The sequence below is a fragment of the Chelonia mydas genome, chromosome 17, assembly GCF_015237465.2.
Source record: "Chelonia mydas isolate rCheMyd1 chromosome 17, rCheMyd1.pri.v2, whole genome shotgun sequence".
Lineage (NCBI taxonomy): Eukaryota > Metazoa > Chordata > Testudines > Cheloniidae > Chelonia > Chelonia mydas.
The window spans coordinates 5,397,451-5,425,424 of NC_051257.2; the positions used below are offsets into that span (position 1 = coordinate 5,397,451).

Here is a 27,974-nt window from a genome sequence, read left to right on the forward strand (position 1 = left end):
CTTTTGGTACAAGAGACAAGCTATTAAAGACAGGGAAAAGTTCACTTTACATGTACAATTATGTGTAAAGAATTCCCCACACCATCAAATATTACTAAAGTATATAGGATTTGAATTTCCTTTTCTTGTTAGCTCCTTAACCCTACCCCCCCCCCCCAAAAAAAAAAAAAAACCAACCAACCAAAACACATCTTGATGGGCAAACAGAAAATATTAAGAAAATACAGTGTTTAAGTAGGGGCCTTTTCATGCAAAAATCTTTAAATATATGTCCCACGGGTTTAGATATAAAAGGATTAATTAACACCGAAATTTTAGATGTGATATTTTTAGGACAACTAAGATATTGATATACACAAATTATTAACCTTACATTTTAAGTCCTAAACCCTTTGCTTCTATAAACATTTGCTTTCCTAGTTCTTAACAGAAAAAGGGGGGTAATTAAGGGAAGATCAGTCTGGAATAACTAGGCGGAAGCATGTTCTGCCCTTTGAAGTAATCTCTGTGCAGTGCATTGCTGCCCTCCTTTGACTGAAATAGAAAGTAGAAAAAAGCACAGGACTGGAGAACACTGCAGAAACATGATTTTTTAGTCCATCACATTAACTTCCAGCTACACAACTTGAAATTGATATTCATTGGAAGCTAACATGCTGTAGGCAATTCAGTAAAAACTGACTGTTAACCAGCGACCGTATTGTACCTTCTGGAAATGACTAGGAATCACATCAGGCTTTCCTAATCCTGAACTTTGAGATACCAACAAAAAGAAACAAAATCATGGATAATAAATCACTTATCAACTCACCCACCTGAAATGATAAGTTGCCCTGCAGTGATTTGGCAGCACCTTTCATGCTGGCTTTAAAAGACCAAAGTTAGCTTTACACAGAAGCCTGCAGGGATCCTGTTGTTCCTGGTGTAGTTTGATAAATTATACAGACTCCTGAGATGATCAGATTCTTTCCCTTCAGCTAGGAGGAGGAGGAGAATTCTTTTGTATTCTGCTAATCTGAATTTTTTCCCTTGTTCTGCTGTTTTTTGTTTTTGCAGGGGGAGAACTGGTTATCATGGATGTTTGAAAAACTTGTGATCGTCATGGTTTGCTATTTCATCTTGTCTATAATAAACTCCATGGCCCAAAGCTATGCCAAACGACTGCAGCAGAAGACGTACTCTGAGGAAAAGACAAAATAAGCTGGGTAAAACCCATTGAAATGGGCTTTAGCAGACATGCAAGTGACAGGTCTTATTATATGTTAAAAATCGGCATTATTCAAAACAGGGAAACGCTTTTTAAAATCATCAGTTTTCCAGCTGTAACAAGTTTTTAATTATTTTCTTTTGAAAGTAATTCACTATTAGAGAATAACTTTCATTTACAAACGTATGTATGTTAAGGTAATGTATATACTCTTTAATTCAGTCTGAGTTGTACTTTCTCGGGTGGCACGTGGGATGCTAAACTAATGCTGAACATAAATGCTTTCCATTCAAGTTAATTCCAAACTTGATGATTTAATACTTAGCACAACTCCAGATTTCCTGATTAACTTGCAGCCTGGCCTAAACGTAACAATTTTCTTTGGAAGGATGGCTGTCATGCCTCATAATTTCAAGGTCATTGAAATGTGTGTAAACGATAGTAGACTGGGTAACATTCTTGCATGTCCCTCATGGTAATACGAGTCCATCTGAGTTCTCAGAAATGCCGTCACATCGCACATGCTCTCAGTTGGAAAAGCCGCCCTTGCCAACTTCATAATGGTGTAAGCAGAGACGGCTGATGTCAAACTGGTGCAGTTCACTTTTTTTATTCTGTATATTTAGAATGAAGTCAAGATAAAACTTTATAAAGTCATCTTTGATCATTCCAGAATTTCTTGTCAGTCTTTTTAAGCTGTTTCTTCCTCTCAATACCTTTGGTATACTCAGTTTCTCTTTAGTTTCTTTATTAAGCCTGTGTCCATTTTATTGCATGCTTACTAATCCTTCCTGTATAGTAAGCACAGAAACCTTTTGTTAATTTTTCTTGAACTTCTTGCTCAGCAGAAGGAAGTAGAAAGCATGTATTTGGCACCTTGCAGTATGGTATGATTTATTCATTTAAGGAGGCTCGTTGAATGACGTTACTAATTTTTTTTTATCGTATCACTCTAGGTGTGTGCTTAATGTCAGGAATACAGATTTATAGCACTCTGAGTGCTGCAGGAAAAAAGTTGGGGAAGCGTAGAAATCAGAAATTAAGACAGGTTTGATGTAAAACACAGGAATGGTAATTAATAACCATAATAAAGAACATTAAAGTATACTTTAAAAATATCCCAATATTTATTCTCTTTTAAATACTGTTACAAATCAGTGTGTGTGAAATTAATTTGCATTGAAGGGGCAGACTTTTTCTTTTCTTAGTAAATAGGTGACCATTCCAATGCTACTGTGTATATACAACGCTTCTCTAATAGTCCCTGAACTAGTAGGAATGTAGTTTTGTTTTATCCATCAGAATATTAAAATAAGTTGACTTGTTTAATCAGACATTCTTAAATGGCGGTACATGGATCCTATTTAGGATAGAACTGGCTCAACACCGATTAAATTAGATGTCTGCCCATTAGAGTAGGGCAGCTCTCGAGCAAGACGCAATAAACGTGCATTTTGTTCTGCCTGAATGTTCACTTGTGTTGCCTACCGTCGTGACATCTCCATGGCTGTACCATCCTGTCGGATAGCTTATCAGACTGATGTTGACTGTTGGATCTCATGGCAACAACAGTCGGTAGGCTGTCTGACATTTTGGTATCTTTCATCTGACCGTTTGCTCATCCATCTCAAATTCTGTTTTTCATTGAACATCAACAGGCATTTAAGTGTTTAAAGTTTAGAACACAAATGATTTTAAATGTAAATGTGTCATAACTATTTTTCTTAAAATATAGCACTCTGCATAAGAAACACCTTAAATTACATTGCAAGGTGTGTGAGATTTGTAATGTTTTTGCTTTTGTGTGCATCATACATAACTTTAAACAAACTGTAACAGTGTTACTTGAATGCATGAAGAGAATTTTATATAGACTTCTCTAAATATTGCTTCTGATCTAAAAATCTCAGTGGGACATTTTCAAAGGCACACAAAGGGCAGTTAGTTGCCCAGCTCCCATTGAAATCCAATGGGTGTTGGAGGCCCCACTCCTGTTTGTGCCTGGAAATTTAACAAAGAACAAAATGTAGCAACAAATTCATATGACTAATTATACATGTATAAAATCACGACTATTTGCTATTTCACAGCAATGGTTTAAATCAGCCAAAACTTAAATTATGCAATTTTTGGTTAGTCATGTGTTATATTTAACAGCTTTGAGGCATTTATTTTATTTTTCCCACAACATGTTTTGACTTAGGAAAACACTGTGGTTTGCCATTTGTCCCACTTTATTTAATAGCAGCTTTGTTTTGTTCAGATATAACATCTGTCAAATATATGGGGCACTATTCTCATTTACACCAAAGCCGTTTTACACCACTCTGGCAGTGGAAAGGGCCCAAAAGAGTACATTTAATTTAGGCCTACTTTAAGGTCCCTTCATGCTACCAGAGTGAGATGAAAGGATCTTGTGTAACTAAGATTCTGGCCCTAGATCTTTCTGTCTCATAGCATGTCTTCAGATAATTTCTCAAATACGCTTTTAGTTGCATCTTTTATCCAAAGTCTTTACAGTGACTCTGCCTAACAACCAAACAAATTGCAAGCTTTCCCCCACATATATATAGATGATTCTGCAAGCCACATTTATATGTGTCCGTTCTGGTGAACTGTGCTGTAATTCTGAAAGCTTTCTAAAGTTCATCTTTTATCTGATATTTAGAGAATGGACTGAACAGTATACCTGCTTCTTTCTTATCAGACACTGGATGGTGATCCTTTAATACTTAATACAAGGTAAAAAATAAAGATTTCCAAATTGATGTCTTCATGTTTGCTCAAATAAAAATAATATATCTAAGTGGTATAGTGTTTCCTTTTGTTTCATTTCAGCTGAATAGAGTCCATTGTTTTATATTTAGCCTTTTCATGTTATCCTGTAAGTATGTGCTGTCCCAACAAAGGCATTCAGTGATAAACATGATTCAAGAAGATACTTCTCAACTGCATTTGACAAATTCAAAGGAAATTCCAAAGCCTTTAACACTGTACGTGGAAATGGGGTTTGGTTTTCCAAAAAGCAAGATTCCCATTGTTTCTATGGTTTTCAAATGACACACGGATGGAGAAAATTATCCATTTAGAGCTTATCTGAATTACATTTAATGAAGAAATACTGATAGGTATTGTCAGACACGTATGTGCTTTGTTACAGTACTAACGGTGTACTGTGTGCATATACTATTATCCTTCTTGCAGTGACCAGTGAAGTTTCCTTATTTTCCCTGCACTCTCATTGTTCTTATGTGCCTTGATACTTATTTTTAATGCACATATTTTCCTTGTACCTTTGAGGAACATACAGAAATGAGCTATTAGCAGCCCTAGCAGTGGCAATTAATGTTTTGGTTTAACTGGGCTTTGAAAGGGAAAACTGCAAGATGAAACAGTTACCAATCACAAGTGTAAAACGTGGCTAAATCACTAAATAACAAAGCAATTAGTCGACCTAATTATTATCAAGTCAGGTAGATCAGAGCTGAAATCACAGAAAGGATTTCAACAGATTCTCTTCTTTGATCCTCAAGGCCATGCCAAATGTCTAGACTGGCCGAGAGGATCTCAAAGAAAACCATCTGTGATAGGAATTTTCCCCATGATGGGTAGAGTGACCATCTGTCCCGTTTTTAAAGGGACAGTCCCATTTTTGGGGACTTTTTCTTATATAGGCACCTATGACCTCCCCACCTCTCTGCCCCATTTTTTCACAGTTGCTATCTGGTAACCCTAATTATAGGCAAGTTCTGTACTTCCCCCTTCACCCATAAAAATAGCTGTGGAAATTGCCTGTTCCCTGTCTCACTGACTGTAGCTCTGAACCACCTGTCTTGATATGTTGCACTGTTCCTTGTTGGAATTATCATTAAAATGGCTGCCCTAGGGATTATGCAGCTGCCTAGTTCATATTAATGGACATGTTTAACCAACATCAGACATTCCTGAATATTATTCTATAATATCATTTCTTAATGTCCATATTGGACCTAATTTTTAAATTGGTCTCAGTCCAGCCTGAGTCTCTTTGCAAGTACAATTCATTGCAGGCACAAATAGCAGTTAGACATCTCCCTGATTAACAGGCACAATTGAAAGTATAAATACTTGTGTCCATAATTGACTACAGGTGCAAAAATAAAGGACGGTGATTATGTGTATTCCTCAGAGGCAAACAATAAAAATTGCAGGTTTCCTTGAAGCACAGAGTTAAAACTACCTTTTAATAGCAGCAATATGCTAAAAGGTTGAAATTATTCATATGCATGAGAGTAACTACTCCCAGCTCCCACAGGGATGCAGTAATAAGCAGTGTGTGAAAAGTGAAAGAGAACAATAACCAGTGTTACCTGGTAGGCTCTGATCCTCCTCACTGACAACAGACTAGCCTAGGTGGTAAGGGTTTTAATTGCTGGGACTTTGGTGGGGGGTTCCTGATAGCTTCTTCAGTAAGCTTTGAATGGGATAAACACTTTCCCTGTGATAAGACATGCTAGCACATTCAGAACCATGTAACAGGCAAAGTTTGCATATGTTCTTGCAGGCTCATTTTAAATGCGATTATGCAAAATGTATTTGAGCCTGCTGCAGCACTCTCTTCTAATGGACGAGCTGGAGGGCACAGCATTCCAACAACGCATTCCTTCCTCTTTCACCCACTTCACTTTTTACTGTACCACACGGTTGGTGAAAATGCCCATGAAAAAAAGCTTTATTAAAGGCAACAAAACAATGCGTTTTGCTAGACTTGTTTTGGGGGACGAAGGAAGAGGATGTAATGTAGGCTGGAGTTTTCAAAGGAGCCTAAGGGAGTTAGCTGCCCAACTGCCGACCTAATGTTTAGGATGCTGCCCAAACACACACACTGCTTAAAAGCTACAGTCATAAAGTGGGTCTAGCTTCATCCTGGTGCTTGTATTGTATTTCAGGTACCAATGTATGTAGTATGAAGTCAAGAGTCTGGAATAGTCTTATTGCTACATAGTCAGCAAAATGCTATTGTGTGCATTTATCTCTGTTCATTCAGACTAAACAGGCTTTTCAGCTGTGAAGTCATTCAGCCCGCTCACTGTTCGTGCTGTGCAGCTGGAGAACTGTTGAAAAAAGAAAGCGCTCCGAAGTTTTAATGCTCTAAAATGAATCTAAACATGTAAATAGATTTTTTTTATAGGGAGTTAATTGGGCTGAACTTTATTTTAGTCTGTTTTAAGCTAACGTTGGTCTTTACTACGCATGATTCTTATCATTTACTGAATGACTAAGAGAACCTTGAACATGTTAACGTGAAAACCAAAGGTCAGTGTTCTCTAAACATCACTTAACAAGTTGTTTATATTTAATATCTTGTGTATTACAAATGAATCAGCATTTCATGGGAGTGACACTCTGGTTTAATTGGTTTCAGAGTAGCAGCCGTGTTAGTCTGTATCTGCAAAAAGAAAAGGAGGACTTGTGGCACCTTAGAGACTAACCAATTTATTTGAGCGTAAGCTTTCGTGAGCTACAGCTCACTTCATCAGATGCATCGGAGCTGTAGTTCACGAAAGCTTCTGCTCAAATAAATTTATTAGTCTCTAAGGTGCCACAAGCCCTCCTTTTCTTTTTTCTGGTTTAATTGTTGTTCCTGTAACTTCCTGAGAAATCTGAATTAGGTTGCCCAAGCAGTTCTTAACGAGCATGTTACCTGCCATTTCCAACTGAAAGGAAAGAGGCAGGTCTTGTCATTTCAGTGTATTGTTCCCTGTTTTGATAAACTTGCCTACAGCCGCGCCCTTCTCATAATGGCCCCAAAACCTGCCCTCAGTGTATGCAGGACATGTTAGTTCCGATCTTTGGGCCAGTGGTATTGAGGTGTTTCACCTAGACAGTCATACTAAAAATCCCCCTGTTAGTTAAACCATTTGTCCCCTTCCCTTTGCCTTGACAAAGTGTGTTGCTTTTAGACACTGTTACTGCCTGGAGCTTTATACCAGTCTGTAAACTGCCTTATTTAGAAAGAGGAAGTAACTGTGGATCTAAGCAAAGTTTTTTGAGATCCCAGTTATAAACACTTTTTGGTGGCGATTTGTCTGTTAGATTGGTTTTAAGACAGCCTAGAAGCCTGTGCTGTAAGCAGCACTATACTGTAGATGACCATCTGTCAAATTGCCAGGGGCCTTGCTGCTCTACGGTGATAGGGACTTAAGTGCTTTTCCCAAGCTCTGGCCCTGGGCTGTCCCAGGACTCCTTGCCACGTTCTGTGTAGGCCCCTGCCTCCACTGTGGAATGGGGTAACTACTAATTATGCTATTGCCTCTTCAGGTGTCTTCCCTGAGCAGTTAATTGGGCTTCAACAATTGCTCTAGAGAATAAGTGACAATAGTCAAATTCTTGCAAATGTGGACAACGTAATAGGTGTATCTGAGCAGCCCTGATCCTATGGAGGTGTCTGTATAGAATTAGCATTTCCCACAGTCAGTAATCAAAACCTGCCCACTCACATGGTATTACAAACAAAGCAACTAGGGCTGGAAAAAGGCTACTAGATCACCTACTACATTTCCCCTATTAATGCAGCATTGCCCAAATAACCTCCCCCCAGTGAAATGCTCCCCTAGAACTAACCAGTACAGCTATGGTGCCGTGCTGGGAACCTGGGTCATACTCCCATCTCTGCCACTGACTCTGCCCTGAGTTAAGTTGCTCTCTCTGTGCCAAAAACCATTCCGTCTGTCATTCTCAGCCTTTCCCTTCCTCTGGGTCCTATTACTGAAGATATTTGCATAAAAACAGCCTCTTGGTTTCAGAGGATTGTTTCCTGCTGCTTATTCCTCATCTAAGTCCTACTGACCTCTGCTTGCGACATCACCACTGGTTGCTATGGAACTTATTTTATATGTTGCATAAGAGGGACTCCAGGTGGGGAAATGAGCAACAGGAAGAGATGAATTCTAAAGAAATCCAGAGCCAGTGTATTACTCGGAGCTTCACCTAAAAAGGTCAATGGGGGCGGGGTGGGGGAGCAAGGGGGGGCGCTTTTCTAAACAGCCTTGCTTAGAATCAGCATTCGTTGGCGCAGCAGGTGATCTTTAATCTGGTACCTCCCTTAAGCATTTTATATAGGGCTGAACTGCCTGTGTAATTACCGTATATACACACACTACATTGACTATTGACCAACAGAGTTGCTGTGCTCGGGAGTTAGAAGACGGCGACTATTGCCCACAAATGGCTGCAGCATTTTTAAGGGAAACCATAGTGTGAAAATTTCCCAGGCCCTTTTATGGAGGCCCACTTTAGTTCTGGTTCTGGGAAGGGTGTTAGCCGCAGGTGAAGCTTCAAGAGCGGCTACATGAAAACTGGAATTGCTTAGCTTTCAGTCATTGTTCAATGGGCCAAATCCCTGCAGTTCATACTTGAGCAAAACTCTCAGTGACCTACAGTGGCAGTTTTGCCTGGAGTAAGGACTTCAGGATTTGACTCAAGATTGATAAAAGCCCCTGGCTTTCTTGGTGGAGGGAGATCTTACAATCTGTATCTCAGCACTTATTTTTGTTGTGCGGAAGTCCATAATGCTTTGCACTTGCCAGGTGTTTGCTCAGTAATGACCAAGTGCTCTGCAAAGGTGAGTATTACTCCCTGCTTTACAAATAGGGAAATTAAGACACAATGAGGGTCAGTGAGTTGTCCAACTTTATACACCAGGAACAGGTCTACAACCCGGGCCTCCCAAGTCACAGTCTTGTGCTGCTTCTCTTCTTTCCCGCTCCCCCCAGTCACTTCTTTCGGTAAGATGGTGATAGAGATACTGACCTCCTTTGTAAAGTGCTTGGAGATCTACAGATGAGAAGAGCTAGGTATTATGTTACATGAACCATAATTTCAGTTTTTTCCCTGGGATTATAACTCTTTTTTTCTTTGGTTTTCCTGGCATTATTATTTTCTGTTGTGTACTTCGCTCTCCTAGGCCCCAATCCTGTCTGAGCAGACCCTTGGCTCAGTGACCTCTGCCTGGATGGAGCCCTTTTGATCTCAGCATGGCTCAGCTCAGGCCCAGGAGTCTACCTGTGTGGAAGTAAGATTGGGGCCATCATTTGTAATGTCATCAGAATATCACCAGACCATTCAAAATACAGCAGTAGACCTTGGATCAAATTCTTTTTATATACAACAATGCTCTGAAATGAAAATACTGGATTGGTGGAGGGAAATACCAAGCATTGTATGTGACAGAACTCAGTGGAAATATTCAGACTTAGTAGGTGCAGAAGAATCAGATATTTCCTCTTAGGATAAGGGTGTTTAGTTAAATTTACATTCATCAATTGCATATATTAGCATTCTGGTTTTTCACCTAAAATCCAGTAAAGAAACGAGAAGTTGTTACCTTACGCTGTTGAACTAATGAGTAATATAGTCACTTTCTAGATAATGTAGCAGTTACAACATAGGCAGAACTACAAACTTGAACTCCTCAGAGAGTGGGAAAAACCCACTGGTTTTTCCCTTGCAAGTTGCAAGATACAAATGACAATGACAGTCCAGCAATGAGTGATGTTACGTGCAACTTGGCTGTGTATTCTTGAGCTCAGATACTGTACTGACCGGTTTGGAGAGCAGTGGCTCTGAACTATTGCCCAAGTCTCACCATGCTTACTGAGAGTGTTATAACAATTCTGCAGCTGCCTTTGCCATACACAAAATACAAAGAGTCAGTATTTTATTACACCTTTTGCGGTGTGTGGGAGAAGGGCTGCTTTCCACTTGGCTCCTTGGCGGTGTTCTGCTTACATGCTCCACAAAACGATCTATTACGTATTGAAGTTTACTGGGCAAAAGATCAAATTAAATCATGCCATCTGACCACAATTACACCATTCTCAAGCAGATGAAGTGTGTTTTTCTGAATCTGTGTATAAACACTAAGCTGTGCATGTAATCTAATATGTATAAAGAAATATTCAGAGGAGACCACAAAATAGAATTTACATCTTTAAATGCACAAATAATACACCAATAGAATAGAGTTTGTGTTTCCTGTTGCATGTAAATATGGAACAAAAACTCTTGAAGAGTAAGTGAGGTTTAAACAAGAAACTATCAGTGTCTGGTGTGTGATGATTTAAAACAGCTTTCTGCTGTATTTTGTATTTTTGAATCATTAACTTGTTTGTTCTTCTAGTTAATTCTACCACTCATCCAAGTCAGTATCTTATATACAACGAATTTTAGGTTAGAGGAGGGCCAAGAAACCTTTATTACTTTCTTTCCTGCTGTCTGTTTATATCTTGTGATACAACTTAACTTTCCTTTTTTTTTTTTTTTTTTGAACAGACCTATTCTTGCAACCCTAACTCACATGAATGGTCCCATTGACTTAAATGGAACTCCTCCTGTGAATAAGCCCCACTTGAATAAGGTTTAGAAGATCAAGCAGCATTTTGAACTAGGTGTACATACAACCGCCTGTGGTTTTGTTTTACGTTAATTACTCTCTCTGAGGGAGGAATCGCTGTCTAGAATCCCTCAGCTTTGACAGGACTATGGAGTTAAGTTCAGGCTACCTCTTCCATTTGTTCTACGTGACACTGGGGTCACGCTGGAGCATCTGCGATATCTATTGCCATCACAAGGTTGCCTGTGTCTCCTGTTCCATTAAACTGGGTCAGAGTTTCTGCAAACTCTGACTATCTCAGATCCTATTTTCATCATTTACCCTTTCCTCCATGTAACAGGCTGACAGTGCTTGCTTGAAACACCACACCCTTTTGCAGCTATTTAGCCTGCTGGGGAAGGGTTAAATGGGCTGTGCTGACTCACTAAACGGGGTGACTCATTACCCCGCCCAGATATAGAGGAAATGGCTGTCTAGAGAGAGAAGATTATAAAACCACAAGGGGCTATTGTGATAATCTAATCTGATCTACAGCTGCAGTGCTGGACTGAGCCATGGGGGGCATGTAGGCAGAGCGAACCTGGAATAGGAATCTGAGGGGCAGCCAAATCCAGAAAGGAGCCTTACACTGAACTTTGTTGTATGGCTAAGGCTGGGTGTGGACTGTGCTTTGAGAGCAGTTTGGGAAAGGCACCAGCTCATGCTCAATTTCTTTAATATATTTATATGTCAAAAATCAGTTCCATGTATTATTTCAAATCTGGCTTTTACGCTGTATTGCAATAACTAGCTGATTTTTACATCCAGACCTTGACTTACGGATTCCAGATGATTTGTTGTTAACTTTGGACAGAAAGTTTTTAAAGTGGTATCCAAAACTCACGGACCTCTCTAGAACACAGACTTGTGAGTGCGCTTTCTTTCATGGATTTGATGCCTGGTTTCATAAGACTTCTTCCATCTACACTGGATTTTATAAAAACGAATACTCAAGCTCCTTGTATCAGAGTTTCATTAGCTGATTGTAGCACATCACTTCCTTCTTCCTGGTTAACTAATTGCTCTCCTTAATCCTGAACTGCTTTCACTAAATAATCCTCTGCATTCAAGACCCAACACAATCAAGTAGTGCAGACTACACCTTCTGCAATACTCAACTATGTAGGTTCTCTTGTGGATGAATGTATACCAATATCCAGGTAGATTACGTCCATAGGCTTCAATGGTTTGTCACTCCCTCAAACAATTTCATTCTTTCATCTCTGCTTTTAACAGGTGAACTTTTGGTGCTGCTGAAAAGCACCAGACTGGTGGGACCAAAGTAAAGTTCCCTTATTCACCAAACAGGTCAGCAACATTCAACCTCAGCAGAAGCTACCTTCTGCCAACCAATCAGTCTGCCTTAACATTCATGTGGAGGGACACTGGGCAAACGAGTAGTGCAGACATTATGCTCCACTCCTTGGCCTCTTTCCATCAGACCTATAGTAACAGTGTTATCTCTGGTAGTTTCTGCATTGTGGATATTTGTCCATGACTCCTAGAGTGAGGCCTTCAGTTAATCAGCTTGTGGGACTGCTGAATCAAGCCACTTATTTTATTACGTTAAGGTTAAAGGCCCCCATCCAAGACTCTGGCTTACCCTACATAATTTTCACAGTAAAATAAAAAAGGGGACTGCTGAGGCTGCTTGACTAATATAATTTCAAACAATAAACAAATCACAAGTCATCCAGCTCCTCTAACTCTCAGCCCACCCTTCCCCAAGGCCCTGGGAAAATAGAGGGACCATGAAGCATGCCAGGAAAGTAGGTCCACTTTGGAATGGGACGAGGCACCATCCCTGCTAAAGAACAGCCTGAGAGGAAGTAGCCTAGAGATGAAACAGGATCCCAACCAATTAATCTCTTGTGCTAAGCAATGAAAATAATCGTGACTGCTGGTGCAAAAGCTGACACTTCCATTCTCCCCTCAAATTTTTCTCACGGCCTCAAGGCCATTTTTGCTGGCATGAAACTTGTTTTCTGAACATTCATTATTTTGGTCACTGGGTGCCATCCCATCATGTTACTGCAAAGAGCTGGGTTCCTTACTGGAACGGGCAATATTTTGCCCTGAATCCTATTTGTGAGCAAGTTTTTGCAGACATCCTCATAAAGCAAAGATTAATAGGTGGGTTCTGCTCTGCCTTTGAGCTACTGAATCTGTCCTCTTTGTTTTTCAATCATCGCTGATTCGCTGTAATGGCAGCTCTACCTTTCTACCTCTATTTGGAATTGCCTGCTTTTTTCCCAGCACTGAAATCAGACCTTAGATGGCTGTTAAACTTCCTGATTCTAGCAACAATCTCTTAATTTTGAAACTGAAAAATGGTCATGTCAAATACACCATTCCACAGACAAAATGGATCAGTGATGTCCAGGCTCGGAATAATAAGCATGCAGAAGAGACGCAAAGGGAGGACAGTCATGCCGTAAGGAATATCTGCTTACTTGTTGATGTAGCAGTAACAGACCTCTCTCCGATTCCAAGGAGGTTTATCTTGTAAAGTTTTTATCTTGTTTCGCCATGTTCTCTAGAACTGTAGGTTGATTCATGTGTTCCTGGAGCTTTCAGTCTTCAGACATCAAATTTCTTGGTTACCTATTGTCAGCTCTGACAGGGGAACTGCTACTTTTCCTGATACTTCAGCAGTGCTCTTTTAAAATACTGAGGCAAAAGAATTCCTACTATGTTGCTAACAACAAGAGGGGAAAAAATTCCCCTCTCTGTATTGTCTTTTCCTGACCCTTTGTTCCTTGAATAGTTTGTGGTGTTTATCTTAACCTCTTGTGCAATCTTGCCTTCTGAAAAAGTTCCAGTCTCTTGAGTAAAAATAAGCAAGTGAGACTTTCAAGAAGGGTTTAAAAACAAAACAAACCCACCAAACAAACCTTCTTATTCAAGTTATTAACCCAGCAGCTAGGAAAGAACAAAGTCATTTTTACAGAGAAGTATTTTTCTTTATCAAGAAATTCTAATTTAAAAATCCCCAAAACAACTTAGAAAAAATCAGTGTAAAACAAATATTGGCCTCTAAACTTGTTTCAGGAACATGCTTGGCTATTAGAATGATTGGTGTCTTTTCATTGACATCAGGGGGAGTTGAATGGGCCTTAATGCAGGAACCAGAATGGCTGAAGACTGGCTAAGAAAAGGCAAGTGAGAGAGGATGAGTTAGATTGGATTCCTTGCTAGGTCTCTGGAGGAAAGATGCTATGATGCAATGTTGTGACATCTCTTGGACAGAAAAAAATGTAAGTGCATTAGTGTGAGAACAGGAGCAGTAGGTTTACTATGCAACAATAAATCCCTGGGCTGCCGTCCCATGAAATTAGCTATAAAATTCTCTAAATCCAGATATGAAACTCTAGCATGAATATTGTTTTCAGAGCTAGTTTTAGTGCATAACAGAAAGGTATTAAGATCAGTCTCCGAATTCTCTCCTAGTTCACACAAAATAAGGGGTGAGCCTCATAGGCTTTATGTTGTCAACAGTCAGCAGAATTTTCTCCTTTACTGGGAAGGGGCCCGGGAAAGACGTGACTGTCTTCCCATGTTTGCCAGAATCATTTGGAGCTTGCCCTGAAACTGCTAACATTGGTTCAACAATTAGCTGTCGTGATACACTCAAACAGTAGTGAATTTAGCCCCAGTACTGGTTCAATCTCATAACAATCAGTTACACTTATTCAATCCTCAGCAAGAAGAATCATGAGCTCTACCAGTTCCTCCTTCCTGATAGGCCAGAACTACCAGAACAGCTGCTCCCAGGGGACCTCAGTGCTACTGTTCCCAGCCTAAACTGAAGACTGCAGAGGTGTAAACCAGCAAAGGCAGTAAGGGGAAATAGGATGACAGCAGGCACTTTGCAAGTTAATCTATGGCCCAGGTGAGTCACAAGATCACGTCTGCATCTGGGACTGCCCTTAAATTAGACTTCATTTGAAAGATATTTTCTGGACCTAAAATAACTTTGTAACTATGCTGACAAACCAAAAACTCTCCCTAGGGAGTGAGGGAAGAGAGTTCAAGGGTGTATCTAAAACAGGTCAACCTTTCTATATTTAAACTCAATAGTCAGCTAGTTAGTCACTGTGTGTGTGTGTGTGTGTGTGTGTGTGTGTGTGTGTGTGTAAAAATGAGCTGTAACACATTTACCACCACAGTATGTGCTTGCTCACATTTTAATTGGACTACATGGCAATCCGGACCTAAGGGAAAGTTTACTGTATGTATCTACTGAACTAACTTAAGGGAAGAGTCCTCGAGATTGAATTTTATGGTGTGACCATTGAAAGGGGGGCTATTTGTAACGAAGAACTTGGTATATGTAGGTAGAAAAACAAAAACTAGAGGATAAGAAATACAAAGGAAACAACAAAATGAAACTGGCTCCAGTCAGCAAAGGAGGAGGACGTCTATGTGATTTAGTATAAAATAAATACATTTATCTTTCCCAGGGTATTATTTTACCATATGAAAACCTTCCACATCCTATCTTGTGCAACAAGGAAAACAAAAAACAAAACAAGGAACAACCAGGGCTGAAAGGTCATAAATCTGCCTATTTCCAGTGTGTGTGCTGATGCTGTACCCTGCACGCGATTGCAGCAGTTTTCCTATTGAATTAGTTCACAGGGTGAACATTTGGAGTCTATAGCTTGACAATAGCACCACCTTGTGGTTGTGGAAAAATCAGTCTAAAGTCCAACACATTTCTAAGGTTTCAGAGTAGCAGCCGTGTTAGTCTGTATCCGCAAAAAGAACAGGAGTTCTTGTGGCACCTTCGAGACTAAGGTGAACAGGAGTACTTGTGGCTTTTTACATTTCTAAGGGGGATTTTTGACGTTACCCAACATTCAGGGAGGGCCCTGCGTCTGTGGAACCTGCAGTCGGATCTTGCTCTAGAAACTTTCATTTATCAAAGCTACTTCTGCCCTCAGTGCGGGCGGAAAAAAAAACAACCCCTTATAAACACAGCCCAAATATAAATGGTTGCAGTGAATCCCTGAATCTGCAGGACAATCTGCAACAGTAGTTGAGATAGCTGAACTGCTCGGTTCTTCTCAAGGGATTGTTAATTCTGAACCATAAAGACCGACAATCTAAATGTGGCACATTGGACAATATAGAGACAGCAGAAACTAAACTGAATTTATCATCAGCAAAGTCTCCTTAGTGTAACTTTACCATTCACTTTTCATATGAATTAAGAACCTCAATTTTTAAAAAAAAATTTAAATAAAGATGCTGCAGAATCTCCAATCTGTCATACTGGAGTGCCACAGAGATCAGGGGTCTTGCCACAGAATTTAACACCAGCTTGCTGCACAGCAAATGGGGTCTTAGTGAATATTAGCAAATAAGTTAATGGAAAATTATATTTATCTATTTTTATTAGTACTACTTTGATAACGGGTATTTTGGTGGCTATTGGTAAAACGCTTTCAGGCTAATAGAGTTTAAAGTGAAAGATCAAATTGTATCAGTACTGTAACTAACAGCATTGTTCAGTCCTCCTATACCATGACAGTTAATATTAGTTCAGACGCTAGATTTCAACCTGAAAAAAACTTCAGGCTATGGAAATTCTTCAGGAAAAATATGCACATCCAGGGGGAGGAGGAGTAGAAGTTAGGGGGCTTCAAATTAGAGTAAATTAAGGAGAATGTACTGAAAAATAAAACTTTTATTAAATATTCAATGTATAAATTCATATACAAAATACACTTGTCTGTGTGGGAGACAAGGAATATATTCAGTCCTGATGTAGATTACTATTCCATCAACAACAACAAAGCATTTACACTCCAGTACCTCCCTTAGCCACTTTAACTTGGGGAAGCTGACTCAGAAAGCCTTTCAGTGTGTACTCCCTCTGACGAAGCCCTGTTTGTAAGTAGTTGAAAATCAAAGGCTAGCATAACTAGAAATAACCTGTTCCAGAGTTGTGAAGCAGTCCAGAAAGTCCTCTTCTTCGATCCCAAACTTAGTGTACTGGTGAACATAGGCTCTGAGGGGGCAAAGAGTTTGGGTAAACAACCGAGAACTAGACAGCAAAACATTACAAATCATCGGTCCCTAAAAATCTGACACCTGGTACAGCATCAGACTGAGCTGGTTGTAATGAGCATTTTCCACCCCTGTAAACCAGAACTGAATTTGTAGTACATTGTTTGGACTCTTATTGTGTAATTCATACTGGATAGTACAACATAATCCAGTTCTAATAGTGTTTATAGGCTCAGGTATGCTGCTTTAAAGGAACAATACAATTTCAGGGTCAGTGGCTGGCTTTTGGGGAATTGCAAAGGGCATTTTCTGGCTTGCTTCTCAATCTCAGCAGAGCCACTAAAAGCAATTATTGTACTTAGAGGCAGCAGTTTACTCATTTATGGTGGGCAAAATGTCAAGTAGTCTTTGTGGGACAAACTTAAAACTGCTGTTTGTTGCATGATTTTAACAGATGATAAATTTAAGAACAAAACTATTCAGCTCTTATTCCCACAGATTGTGTGGCTAATTCCCACGTTTACTGGACACATGCCCTCTGGCGCCCAATAATCTTGGCCTCATGGGATGGAAGAAAAGAGGCAATTATTCTTTGAGTTAAAGTCTGGTTTTAAGGAAAAGTAAACCTCAGGGGTCAGAGCCTTTATAAACAGCAACTCCCAAAATGTTTCTGAATCAAGCCACTTACTGTTTCCTGGAATGAGCAGCAAGTTTGTGTACAACCTAGAAACTGTGTGATCAGTAAAAGAGTTTGTATGTATTCTTTTTAGAATGGATATTCTGCAATGGACAAGTAACTTTGGGGTTTTTTTAGTGCTGGTGAAAGTGCCAACTTGACTGCACTGGAAACTGGTCCTATTTACCGAACAGATATAACATCGGTAGTGCAAGCTGCCCCACACTGCTCTGCCACGATCCTCAACCCTAGAGTTGGTTCCTCCAGAATCAAGGTTACAGCCTCCATGATCATTCAAGTTCCTCTGCAGTGACTGCAGGGGGGGAAAAAAGCAATTGTGCCATGGAGAAATGGTTCAAGGCCACCCACGATTTGATAAAGGTAAGGGAATAGCAACTGGCCTGACTTAGTTTTACTGTCTTTGAGTGCTCTGCAAAAAAAAATTTGTTCTGGCAAGTTTTCTCTGAAATGAATTTGGTTCAATGTTCTAGGAAATCAGCCACGCAGCACCAGTTCCTCTTAAGTCGTTTTGATCTGTGGGAACTTTGTTCCTCCTCTTTGCAGGAATGGATGTACTCCTATATGTATGTATTGCACTCATATTTCACAGCAGGGCTGATCAGCAACTTGCACTCACTACAGCCTGGCTTGGATTTGAACCTGTGACACAGAGGCTTCTATACCCAAATCCCCCGAGAACATTATTTGGAAAATTACCACCATATTCACACACATTCTGTAACGAAGTTGGTATCACTGTTTCTTTTACTGTTAAGGGACACCTTTTTATCCCAAATCAGAATGATCTGTGAAGCATTTTAAACTGGGGTGTGTGTTTGCAACTATTTACTTCCAATGAAAATACTGAAAAGTCTAAATGAAAAACTAAGAGTCTTATTTTCACTTACTTGGAAGCAAACATATTCCAAGCTTTCCCCACAATGTTGTCCATAAGTTTCAGCAAGAACTGGCTGTTGCTGACCAAAGAAGCAGATTTTTCATACTTGTTAAAGGCTCTTGGTGTTTTCCATATATGAAAAGCCTCTTGAGGGTTTAGCCAGGATGTATACAATGCTGGATCTCGGAAACCTCCTGCAATGGGAATAAGGCAGTTTTTTCTGACTAATGAAGTTTTACCAAGTTTATATGTCTTTATATGTTCAACTAGAATTTTCCAATCAGCATGTTACACTGAGCGTTGTACGCCAGAACTCAACCTCTACTGCATGAATACACAGACTAAAAAAGTGACCCTGGAAAAGGATAGTTTATGACTGGTTCTGTGCCTGTCAAGGCAACAAGGAGCTGCTGCAGACACTGCCCATTCAACTTCACAAACCAACATAAGTGGAAAGGAAAACTGTAATTTGTTCTCATGGCCGCTGTGTCCCAGCTAATAATTAGAAGCTGGGGCTTTGGGAGTGGTGTAGAATGAGATGGGTGATCTCACAAGACCCTGCTGTGAAAGAAAAAACAGCTGCAGTAAGTCATCCATGTATCTCTGTTCCACCAGTTCTCTAAAGCCTCAGCTGCTGCTTGGCAGATCAAGTCAGACTTCCAAACAGTATTTCCACCTGATGGGCCTAGTAAAGGTGTAACTGTACAAACTGGTTCTTTCCCACACAGTGTGGTGAGGGCAGGATATAAAAGTACCCCAGCACTGCTTCAGTGCTGTGTGATGATAAGCAAGCTCTGATGTCGCCCACTCCTGCAGCAGCTCTATATCTTTCCAGGTAGCAGTATATTATCACAACGAATCCTATCACACAAATAGAATTTAGTTTTACAGTATGATGATACCTCTCCTTTCCCCCAAGTTGCTTTAGGAAGCCCTGATAGATACTGCCAGTGTAGCGTCTACGTATGTAAATACAGCAGTCCTTCATAACTGCATAACATGGCCTTGGACTTCAGAATGTGTTTGCAGAGAGAATGCTGACCTTATTCTTTAAAGTCTGTAGCCTTCAGGTTTTTTCACTTTCACCAGTGACTGCCACAATGAAAACACTGGGAGATGGAAGAAGGAATAACTAATGTGCTGTGTATTTTTTCTCACCTAGATCAACGCTTTGCACATCTTTTCCTCGCAGGACAACCAGGTTGGCAACGGAGGTGTTAAAATGTAGTGCCTGATTTGGAGAGGCTTTTGGGGGGACAGGATGCCCTGGCAATGGTGGTCGCACCTGCCAATCGATACCTAGAAACAGAAGTTTTTGAAACAAACTAAAATCCATATTTCAATCATAAGATGTGCTTAATTAATTTACGTTTTTCAGTTCCTATCTTCCTGATGTGAAATATGGCTGCATTCAGAAAGAGGTCTACTTGGAGACCGTCTAGTGCTAGTGATGTTCAGCACCTGGCACTGGCTGTCTGGCCGAGGGTGTGCCACGGCACGTAGGCTCCACTCACTGATCAAGCAGCAGTTGCATGACTCTTAGATAATGGAGCTCAACCTGCTGTTCGTAGGGAGGGAAATCTCCGACTGCAGTTGCTATTCCTACCGCATAGGAAATGTCCACACTAAACAGTTCGCCATCCTTGTGCTTTGCTGGTACCTAAACTGTGTAATTGGAAGCCATATTACAGTTCACCACCTGTCTAGGTAAAAGTGGAAGGATTAAAGTGTAAAAAACAAAGCAGCCCTGGGAATCCAAAAGCTGTTCCAAGTGAATCATGGAAGTAAATCCCAAAATGTTTTGTTTTACATATGCTTAATATTTATAGTTAGTTGAGAGGTCTGGGCGCTAAACCAGGATAAAGCAGGGATGAACTGGAAGGTCTTATGGCAGCAGTGTTATTAGTGGAAGGAGCTGCTGGGTATGGGGGAAAAAATCCCTGCTGTCAGATGAAGGGGGCTACTTCTTTCTGAATTGGTTAAAGCCATCCAATGCGTTCCCAAAGGCAATAAACCTTATTCCATGTGTAGAAACTTATGTTGAAAGAGTAACTGATTTCCAGGGTGTGCGCACACCTCTTACCTTCTTCCATCTTAGCATGAGCAATAAGCATCTGTCTTAGATGTTTGATGAGCCCAGGCCAAGTAAATGTGCTGTATGCCAGGGAGTTCTCTGACATCTGCGGTATGTTACGAAGACCCAACATCTTGAGTTCAGGATGGGGAACTAACGACTCCATTAAGTCTCCTGAGAATCAAAAAAACAGCTGCCATGACTGCCCAAATAATATTTAGGCTAGTCTATGAGAGAAGATAGTGAGGAATTTCATGGAACCTAATGACACAAGATGAAGGGGCAACATACAGAGTTGACAAGTGCAAGTCATACACATCACAGTGAACAATATCAACAACTCATACGCTTTGCTGGGGTCTATATTGGCATGTTAGCTCTCTCGGGAGGTCACAGATAACTCCCTGGAAAAAAATCTGCTCCTTGTTTAGTGGTGGTCAAAAAAAGCAAATATGCTGGAATATATAAAGAATGGGATGGAAAACAGTGATAGTATCATAATGCTCTTGTTAGGTCAAAGTATAAATCAGTTCCAATGAATGTATCTCAGCGAGAGAGCTAAAATCAAAGGAGTTTAAAGAAAAACAAAGAGACTGATTAGAGGCAGAAAGCCCATTCTGTATGCAATTGGGACTATTTAGAGAGGAGACATGGTAGAACTATACAAAATACAAACAGCATAGACAAGGTAAACTAAATGCTCCTATTTACTCTCTCATAATACAAGACCATGAGGATATGACATGACACTGAAATGGACAAAACTGAAACTAAAAAAGTAGTGCTTATATATGACATTTCTTAATAAGATTTTTAAAAATTGAAAATACACACACACACACACACACACACACACAAAATAAGTAACTCAGTTACATCAAATAGGATAATTATTCAGAGGGAATATAAATGTTCATGAGTCAGGGCAAAAACCTGCTACTAACTGAGGTGGGTTAGGAAGAAATTTCCCCGAGGGGCAGGTTATTCCATAGTTGTCCACTAGAACAGCGGTTCTCAAACTGTGAGTCGGGACTCCAAAGTGGGTCATGACCCCATTTTAATGGGATCGCCAAGGCTGGTGTTGGCCCTGGGCACCAGCAAGTCTGAAGTCCAAGCCCCACCGCCAGAGGCTGAAGCCGAAGGCAGAGCCCCACCACCCAGGGCTAAGGTTACATGCTCCCCCGCCCAGGCTGAAGCCCATGGGCTTCAGCTTTGGTCCCCCGGCCCGGGCCAGTGGGGCTGAGGCAGACTCGGTCTTCGGTTTCCCACTCCTGGGGTCGTGTAGTAATTTTTGTTGTCATGGTGCAATGAAGTTTGAGAACCGCTGCACTAGGGTGTTTCTTACACCTCCCTCTAAAAGCATCTGGTAATGACCACTGGTTGTGAAAAAATACTGGATGAGGCAGACCACTATGGTGAACCAATATGGCAATTCTAATGGTCTTATGACATTTAATAGCTTTAATCATGTTTCATTAGACCACTGAAATTTGCTTTCCCCTTCCTCATAGTAAAAGTTGTATAGCAAAAGGGTAAAACAATGAAGACGCACCATAAATACACAGAAACAGGAACAAAAGAGGGAATGACCCTGTGTTCCTGATCACCCATAAGGATGTAGAAACAAACGGCCCGCTCCCCCTACCCCGCATTTCCGTCTGACATGGGAGTATAGCAAATAATAAATCCTTTTCTGCATTTGTCTGGCTGTACTCTGAGTCTATTGTTGCAGGGATCAATGGGCAAATGCCAAAGTGGAAATTCTGGGTAGCAACCACAAATCTTGGCACTATAGATAAATTAATTCTCTCATTCCAGGATGACACACACCACAGACCTGTCTTATCACTAACAAGAGCGACATAATACTCTAATTTTGGTTTCCAGCTTTTTATGCAAGCCTTTTTATCTGGTTTCAGTTTGCATATAGTTCTAAACTAACTCCAAAACTTGAAACAAAACCACTGACTTGCACATGGTTTCACCTAAAATGTACATTAGTCCCAGGCTGACACCAGCCACTTGGAAAGAGGAAGCATCACTTTGTGGTAAAGCATGAGACTGGGTGTCAGAAGCTCTACTCTTAACTCTGCTGCAAAACTGACGTATGACCAATGGCAAGCCACTTAATCTCTTTCTGCCTCAGTTTCATCCTCTTTAAAAGAGGAGATAATACCCAACTCACAGAGGGGGCTGATGTTTAGCTCGCTGTTTGAAGAGTGCTCTGAGATCCTTGAAATGAAACCACTAGATGGCAGAAAGTGTTATTATAATTAAATACCTAGTGGGCTTCTGCTATACTGTGAGGCCCCTTCTGAGGAATAAGTGGGCTGGAACACACTTCCCAGCTGATGTGCAATTACTTGATTTACATCCCTGAAGGAGATCTTTTTAATATTCATTAGCTGAGCACAGATCTTGTGGATGGCATCATTTTCGTGAACAAGGAGAGCATCTGATGACTGGTACAGGTGTGAGAGTGTCAGAACTGAGTTGTAGTTTTGAACAATAACCTGGAAGCAGAAACGCACATCAACAAGGATGAATTAACAAATTAAGAATTTTTGTCTATGTAAAGTATGTCACCTCTTTTGATATTCTTCATGGAGTGACTGATTCCCCCCTTTACCAAGATCTTGCACCCAATTCAGCAACCACTTTAGCTTCCACTTGGATAGTGAACAAGGCCTGCCTTGATCTTAGCATCCATAGCTGCATTCATAGCAAGACACTGAGAATGAATCTGTAGGATCATTCTGTATTTATTATACTTGCCATGTAATAAACTGGAGCCTTGTTTCAATTCCCTGCTCTACCACAGACTCCCTGTGTGACCTTGGGCAAGGCACTTAAGCCAGATCTACATTGCAAAGTTTTGCTGGCATAGCTATGTCAGTACAGGATGTGGGGAAAAATTCACACCCCTGTCCAACATAGCTATACCAGCATCTGCCTCCCTGCCCCCAGGTCCTTTTGTCTGCATAGCTCATGTTGCTTGGGGGAGGTGGTTTAACTATACTGGCAAAAGTTCTCCTTATGCTGGTTATAAATTGTGTCTCTATTACAGCTGTATGGACAAAGCCTTTCTTGTGTACACTAGCCCACAATCTCTCTGTGCCTCAGTTCTCATCTGTAAAATAGGGATAACGGTACTTCTGTGTTGTAACGATAAATACACGGAGAAAAATTGTGATGTACTCACCTACTCTGGCAACGGGGGCCTAAAACATACTAAGATAGCCTCAGGCACAAGTGAAATAAGTCTCATAGTTGGGACTTGCAGTTTTACAATCACATTTTAAAAATTGTTTTGTTTTCACTTTTGAAAGACCCACAGCAACTGACTACAGGCAAACAACGAAATTGACTATACATAAGGTGATATCAAATACACAAAGTAAATAAACTGTAAAGAGACAATTCTCTCCCTTTCTCCAATATCTTTCAATTATAGGCATTTTAGATGTTGTTTATAACACTAGAAGGTAAAGCAAGTGGAGAGGTTTTTTTTTTTGTTATCAGTAGACTGGCCTTTTAATACCGATTAAAAATTTTGCAGAACCTTCATGGAGCTTTAACATTCACCTCACCGGTTCCATAGGGCCAGATAACCTGGTTGAGTATAAATGAGGTCGGAAAAGCATCCCTTAAGCACTGGGTCACATAGGCTCCCATGCCTGATCCTGTGCCACCAGCCATGCTCATTACTGTGAAAAATCCACTGAGTCGATCACATTTCTCTGCTTCCTTCTGTACCAGGTTCATGATAACGTCTCTGTACCTGGGCCCATGAACAGAGTAACTGCAGTATAAGAGAGAAAGCGAAGAGAGCAAGAACTCTTATAGCAAAACAAAAGCAATAAAGTCAACCAAGCAAACATATGAAGTAGCTTTTCCTTCTTTTAAAAACGCTGATCCATTTATCTAACTCTTTGTTATCACCAATGCTGCCTGCAGTGAACGATCCTCAATTCTTCTGTTGTGCCATTTACTTTGCTTTAAAAGCCTGATCTTTAAAATTGGCCTCCCATTCTGCACCCGCAAATCAAGTAGTTAGATGTCTAAGTGACATTTTGTTCACTTTTCTGTAACTGAGTAGTAGGTCTTCACTGTAAATACCAATCTCAGTTCCTTGCAAAAAGAGCACAAGCAGTCTACAGTAGCAATAAAATCAGGGTAATGTTATGCATGCAGTATATTACTTCACAGCAGCAACAGTTCTGCTTCTAAGAGAGGATGTCTGTGAATCTAGGCAGTTGTTTAGTATTCACATGCTGTATTATTATTAGCAAAGCTTGCGGTGATCATTTATACCCATTTGCCCAGTTGTTTCCAGACCCTTGTTTCTGACAGAAGTGTGACCGGTGGTCATATTTCCAGTGGCCAGACTTAGCAGCCATTGAGAGGGTCTGACTGATTACTTTAGGTTCCATGTCAACAAGTACAGCCCGGGCAACAGGTACTGGAGAGAGAGAGAAAAAATGCAAAATCAAAAAGACTGCGTCATACTTAAACCTTTTAACAAGAGAACAATGTTCACATAATGGGCATAACAACATACTAAAGGCCGGATCATACTTCTCTTATTCATGCAAGTCATCCCATTAACTTCAGGGGGACAGTACATGAGAATAAGGTGAGCGGAATTTGACCCTCAAAGTTTTACATTCACATAGAACCTTTCATTATCCCAAAGTGTTTTGCAAATTCTACAGAGACAGGAGTCCGTCTCAGTAGGGAAACCATTCATGTCAGCTAGCATTTGAAATGGACGGGCTTCATGCCCCAGTACTTAATCTGATCTACCTAACGTGTAATAAACAGAAACCTGGAAAGAAAAAAAACATGTTTCTCATCTAGAAAAGCTCTTTGTTAGTTCTCATGAATGTATGATGGCAATCAAAGGCAAAAAACAAGAAAAACAAAGCTCACTGCAATAGTTCTATTACTGTAAGAAAAAGAAACGTGGTCTTGGGACTAAGGCACAGATTCAGGGTTCAGGACAGCAGGGGTCTGTTCCAGCTCTGCCACTGACTTGGTATGTGACCTTGGGCAAGTCACTTCACCTCTCAGTGTCTGCTTTGCCATTTGTTAAATGCTGATGCTAACGCACAGGAGGTACAGAGCTGAGATGGTAAATTCATGAATATACCTAAAGCACATCCTTAAATAAAAATGCAAACTATTATTTATTACTACATATATTTCTAACAGACAAAGTATGCTATGAAAAAAAAAATCCTTAAAAATTGTACCTCCAGTTTTCTCCTCACTGAAGAAACGTTCCTTGCAAGCTTCCTGATAGGATTCATTCTCCTTCTTGGAGCACAGTCCATGTGTGCTGTGGAAGTCACTGCAGATAGCATTAAACACCTCGTAACCAATCTGGTTACCACACTGACCAAGCTGTACTGTGACTATTGACATGCTCCTTCACTTTGTATTTAATCCTAAAAAGAAAAATATAGAATTGTGCTTTTTACTGTAGTTGATTAAGCTCTAGAGTGGAAGACTTTGGACCAGTTTCGTAACCCATGAAAAGCAGAGTTGGGCAGTGAAATTTCTCTTGTACAGAGGGCAGCTGTGCGGTTTTCCAGACTTCTTAAACCCTGAAGCTATGTGGATTTAGTGGCTGAAACTCCTCTGAAGGGGCTGCAGCCATCATCCAGTGTTGACAGCGGCCACAGTGGGGCTGTGATGTGTTTGAGTGGGGGTCAGGGTGTTGAATTTTGTCTCCATCAGTTGCTGCTCAGGACAACCAGAAAAAAATAGAACAATTGGGTTTTCCATGGTACTTATATCTCTCTCTTATGTCACAAAAAGCATGCCTATATTTAACTGCCTCAAACACTGCAGGTTTAAGGCTAAGGTGCCTAATATGGACCACAATGACTAATGCTCAGACACAACTGTGCTACCCCATCTGTCCATATGTGCAAGTCTCTGCTGACACATGAAGACTCTATTGTCATTTCTTAGACATTACTGACATTCAGTGTTGTTGCAGGCTCATCTACTTCTTTTTCTGAAGCTTCAGTGGTTCAGATCTACTGTTGTTAGCCATGGTAGAAGCTCTAATATAGACCAGACACTGGTATTTTAAAGGTTTCAGAGTAGCAGCCGTGTTAGTCTGTATTCGCAAAAAAAAAAGGAGGACTTGTGGCACCTTTGAGACTAACAAATTTATTTGAGCATAAGCTTTCGTGAGCAACAGTTCACTTCATCGGTGCATCTGATGAAGTGAGCTGTAGCTCATGAAAGCTTATGCTCAAATAAATTGGTTAGTCTCAAAGGTGCCACAAGTCCTCCTTTTCTTTTTGGTATTTTAAACTAGCAGGTTGCCTTGACCACCAGATTTAAATGACACTGGAGTTAAAATGCTGGTTTATATTAATGCTCCCACTGATGGATCTGCATTGGTGGTAGCAACAGTGGGAAATCTTAGAGATAAAAGGCTAGTTCAGGATACAACCATGGACTGATTAGAGCCTCACGTTCTCCTTTGGGTGAAACAAAATCTGTTCTGACATTGCCTACATGACCTACTGGGGGATTACTCTGCCAATAGTCCCTTCCTTGCAGATGCAAAGAGGCACCTGCTGCTGATTGCTGAAAAATCTACAGGATCCCATTTCAAATGTGAGAATTTAGATTCTTGCACGCATAATGGGAGTGGATGAAACCAAGCTAGATTAATGAGAAGAATTACTCTGGGAAGCTAAACTGACAGGTAGAAGCCATTCACATTTACATAATCCAGTTGAAAATATAATAATTGGTATTTATCATTCTGTTAAAGCAGCCAACCACGGACCACTCATTACACTCCCACAGTTGTAAATTCTAGTTTAACACCCAATCCATCTATCAAGAATCCCAGACCCCCCTCATCCAGCCACGTACCTGGCACCCCCCGATCCCAGGCCCCCTCATCCAGCCACGTACCTGGCGCCCCCCGATCCCGGCCCCCTCTCATCCAGCCACGTACCTGGCGCCCCCCGATCCCGGCCCCCTCTCATCCAGCCACGTACCTGGCGCCCCCCGATCCCGGCCCCCCCTCATCCAGCCACGTACCTGGCGCCCCCCGATCCCGGCCCCCCCTCATCCAGCCACGTACCTGGCGCCCCCCGATCCCGGCCCCCCCTCATCCAGCCACGTACCTGGCGCCCCCCGGTCCCGGGCCCCCCTCATCCAGCCACGTACCTGGCGCCCCCCGGTCCCGGGCCCCCCTCATCCAGCCACGTACCTGGCGCCCCCCGGTCCCGGGCCCCCATTCCGCTCCCACGTGGAGAGCGACGCCTCTCTGTCCCGCTCCTGCACCCCCCCCCTTCCCATGTCGCTCTCATACCCCCCCGGCACAGGGCGCGCACCTCAGCCCCAAGCGCCTCCCCGCCAGGCCCAGCTCGGTACCTGAGTCTCGCCCCTCACGGTCTCACCTCAGGATTCTGCCCCAGCAGCTCAAGGCTCCTTCCCTCGGGGAGCGGGCGCAGCGTTACCATCACAACAAGCCCTCCGGGCCCCTCCGCCTTTCAACAGACCGTTTGCGCATGCTCTGAGCCAGCAGGAGGCGGTGTAGGGAGCTTCGGAGTGGGCAGGTACAGTACAGTATCAGTGTTGGGGGCTTCAGTGAACCTCATACGCATGCACCGAGCCGAGAAGCGTCAGTCTGCAGTCTGCGCATGCTCAGTGCCA

At 41.3% G+C, this 27,974-nt stretch overlaps 2 protein-coding genes and 1 long non-coding RNA gene across 21 annotated transcripts in view; 2 read left to right on the forward strand and 1 right to left on the reverse strand.

The window, feature by feature from the left end:
* The window catches only part of VMP1 (vacuole membrane protein 1), a 90,144-nt gene extending 86,131 nt beyond the window's left edge, over positions 1-4,013 (forward strand). For all 18 annotated transcript variants that reach the window (XM_043531335.1, XM_037880249.2, XM_037880245.2 and 15 more), the window contains one exon: positions 1,057-4,013. In XM_043531335.1, the coding sequence (XP_043387270.1) occupies positions 1,057-1,200 (144 nt within the window). In that variant the 3' untranslated portion in view covers positions 1,201-4,013. The remainder of the gene's footprint in view (positions 1-1,056) is intronic.
* A 2,766-nt stretch (positions 4,014-6,779) lies between these two features.
* LOC122463207 lies at positions 6,780-20,125 on the forward strand. The gene is made up of 2 exons (XR_006286367.1): positions 6,780-14,511; positions 17,405-20,125. It is a non-coding gene; the product is annotated as an uncharacterized LOC122463207 (long non-coding RNA).
* TUBD1 (tubulin delta 1) lies at positions 16,294-27,957 on the reverse strand. Of its 2 annotated transcripts, XM_027820167.3 has the most exons (9): positions 27,719-27,957; positions 25,538-25,732; positions 24,597-24,744; positions 23,868-24,084; positions 22,564-22,795; positions 20,292-20,456; positions 19,367-19,507; positions 18,219-18,402; positions 16,294-16,635 (listed from the first exon to the last, which is right to left on the reverse strand). In XM_027820167.3, the coding sequence occupies exons 2-9, from the start codon at positions 25,707-25,709 to the stop codon at positions 16,533-16,535; spliced, it is 1,362 nt and encodes a 453-aa protein (XP_027675968.1). In that variant the 5' UTR covers positions 25,710-25,732; positions 27,719-27,957; the 3' UTR covers positions 16,294-16,532. The 2 variants fall into 2 exon arrangements, with proteins under 2 accessions (XP_027675968.1, XP_037736785.1); XM_037880857.2 differs by lacking the exons at positions 24,597-24,744; positions 25,538-25,732; positions 27,719-27,957 and having other exon boundaries at positions 23,873-23,999.
* Positions 27,958-27,974: the final 17 nt, after the last annotated feature.

Bases quoted from the DNA above. Each gene is read 5' to 3' on its own strand.
- TUBD1 (XM_027820167.3), bottom strand. From the start codon at position 25,709: ATGTCAATAGTCACAGTACAGCTTGGTCAGTGTGGTAACCAGATTGGT. The intron at 22,796-23,867 runs GTGAATGTTAAA...TTCTGCTTCCAG, and splicing joins GGCCCTATGGAACCGGTGAG to GTTATTGTTCAAAACTACAA. The intron at 16,636-18,218 runs GTAAGTGAAAAT...TTGCCCCCTCAG, and splicing joins TGGAATATGTTTGCTTCCAA to AGCCTATGTTCACCAGTACA.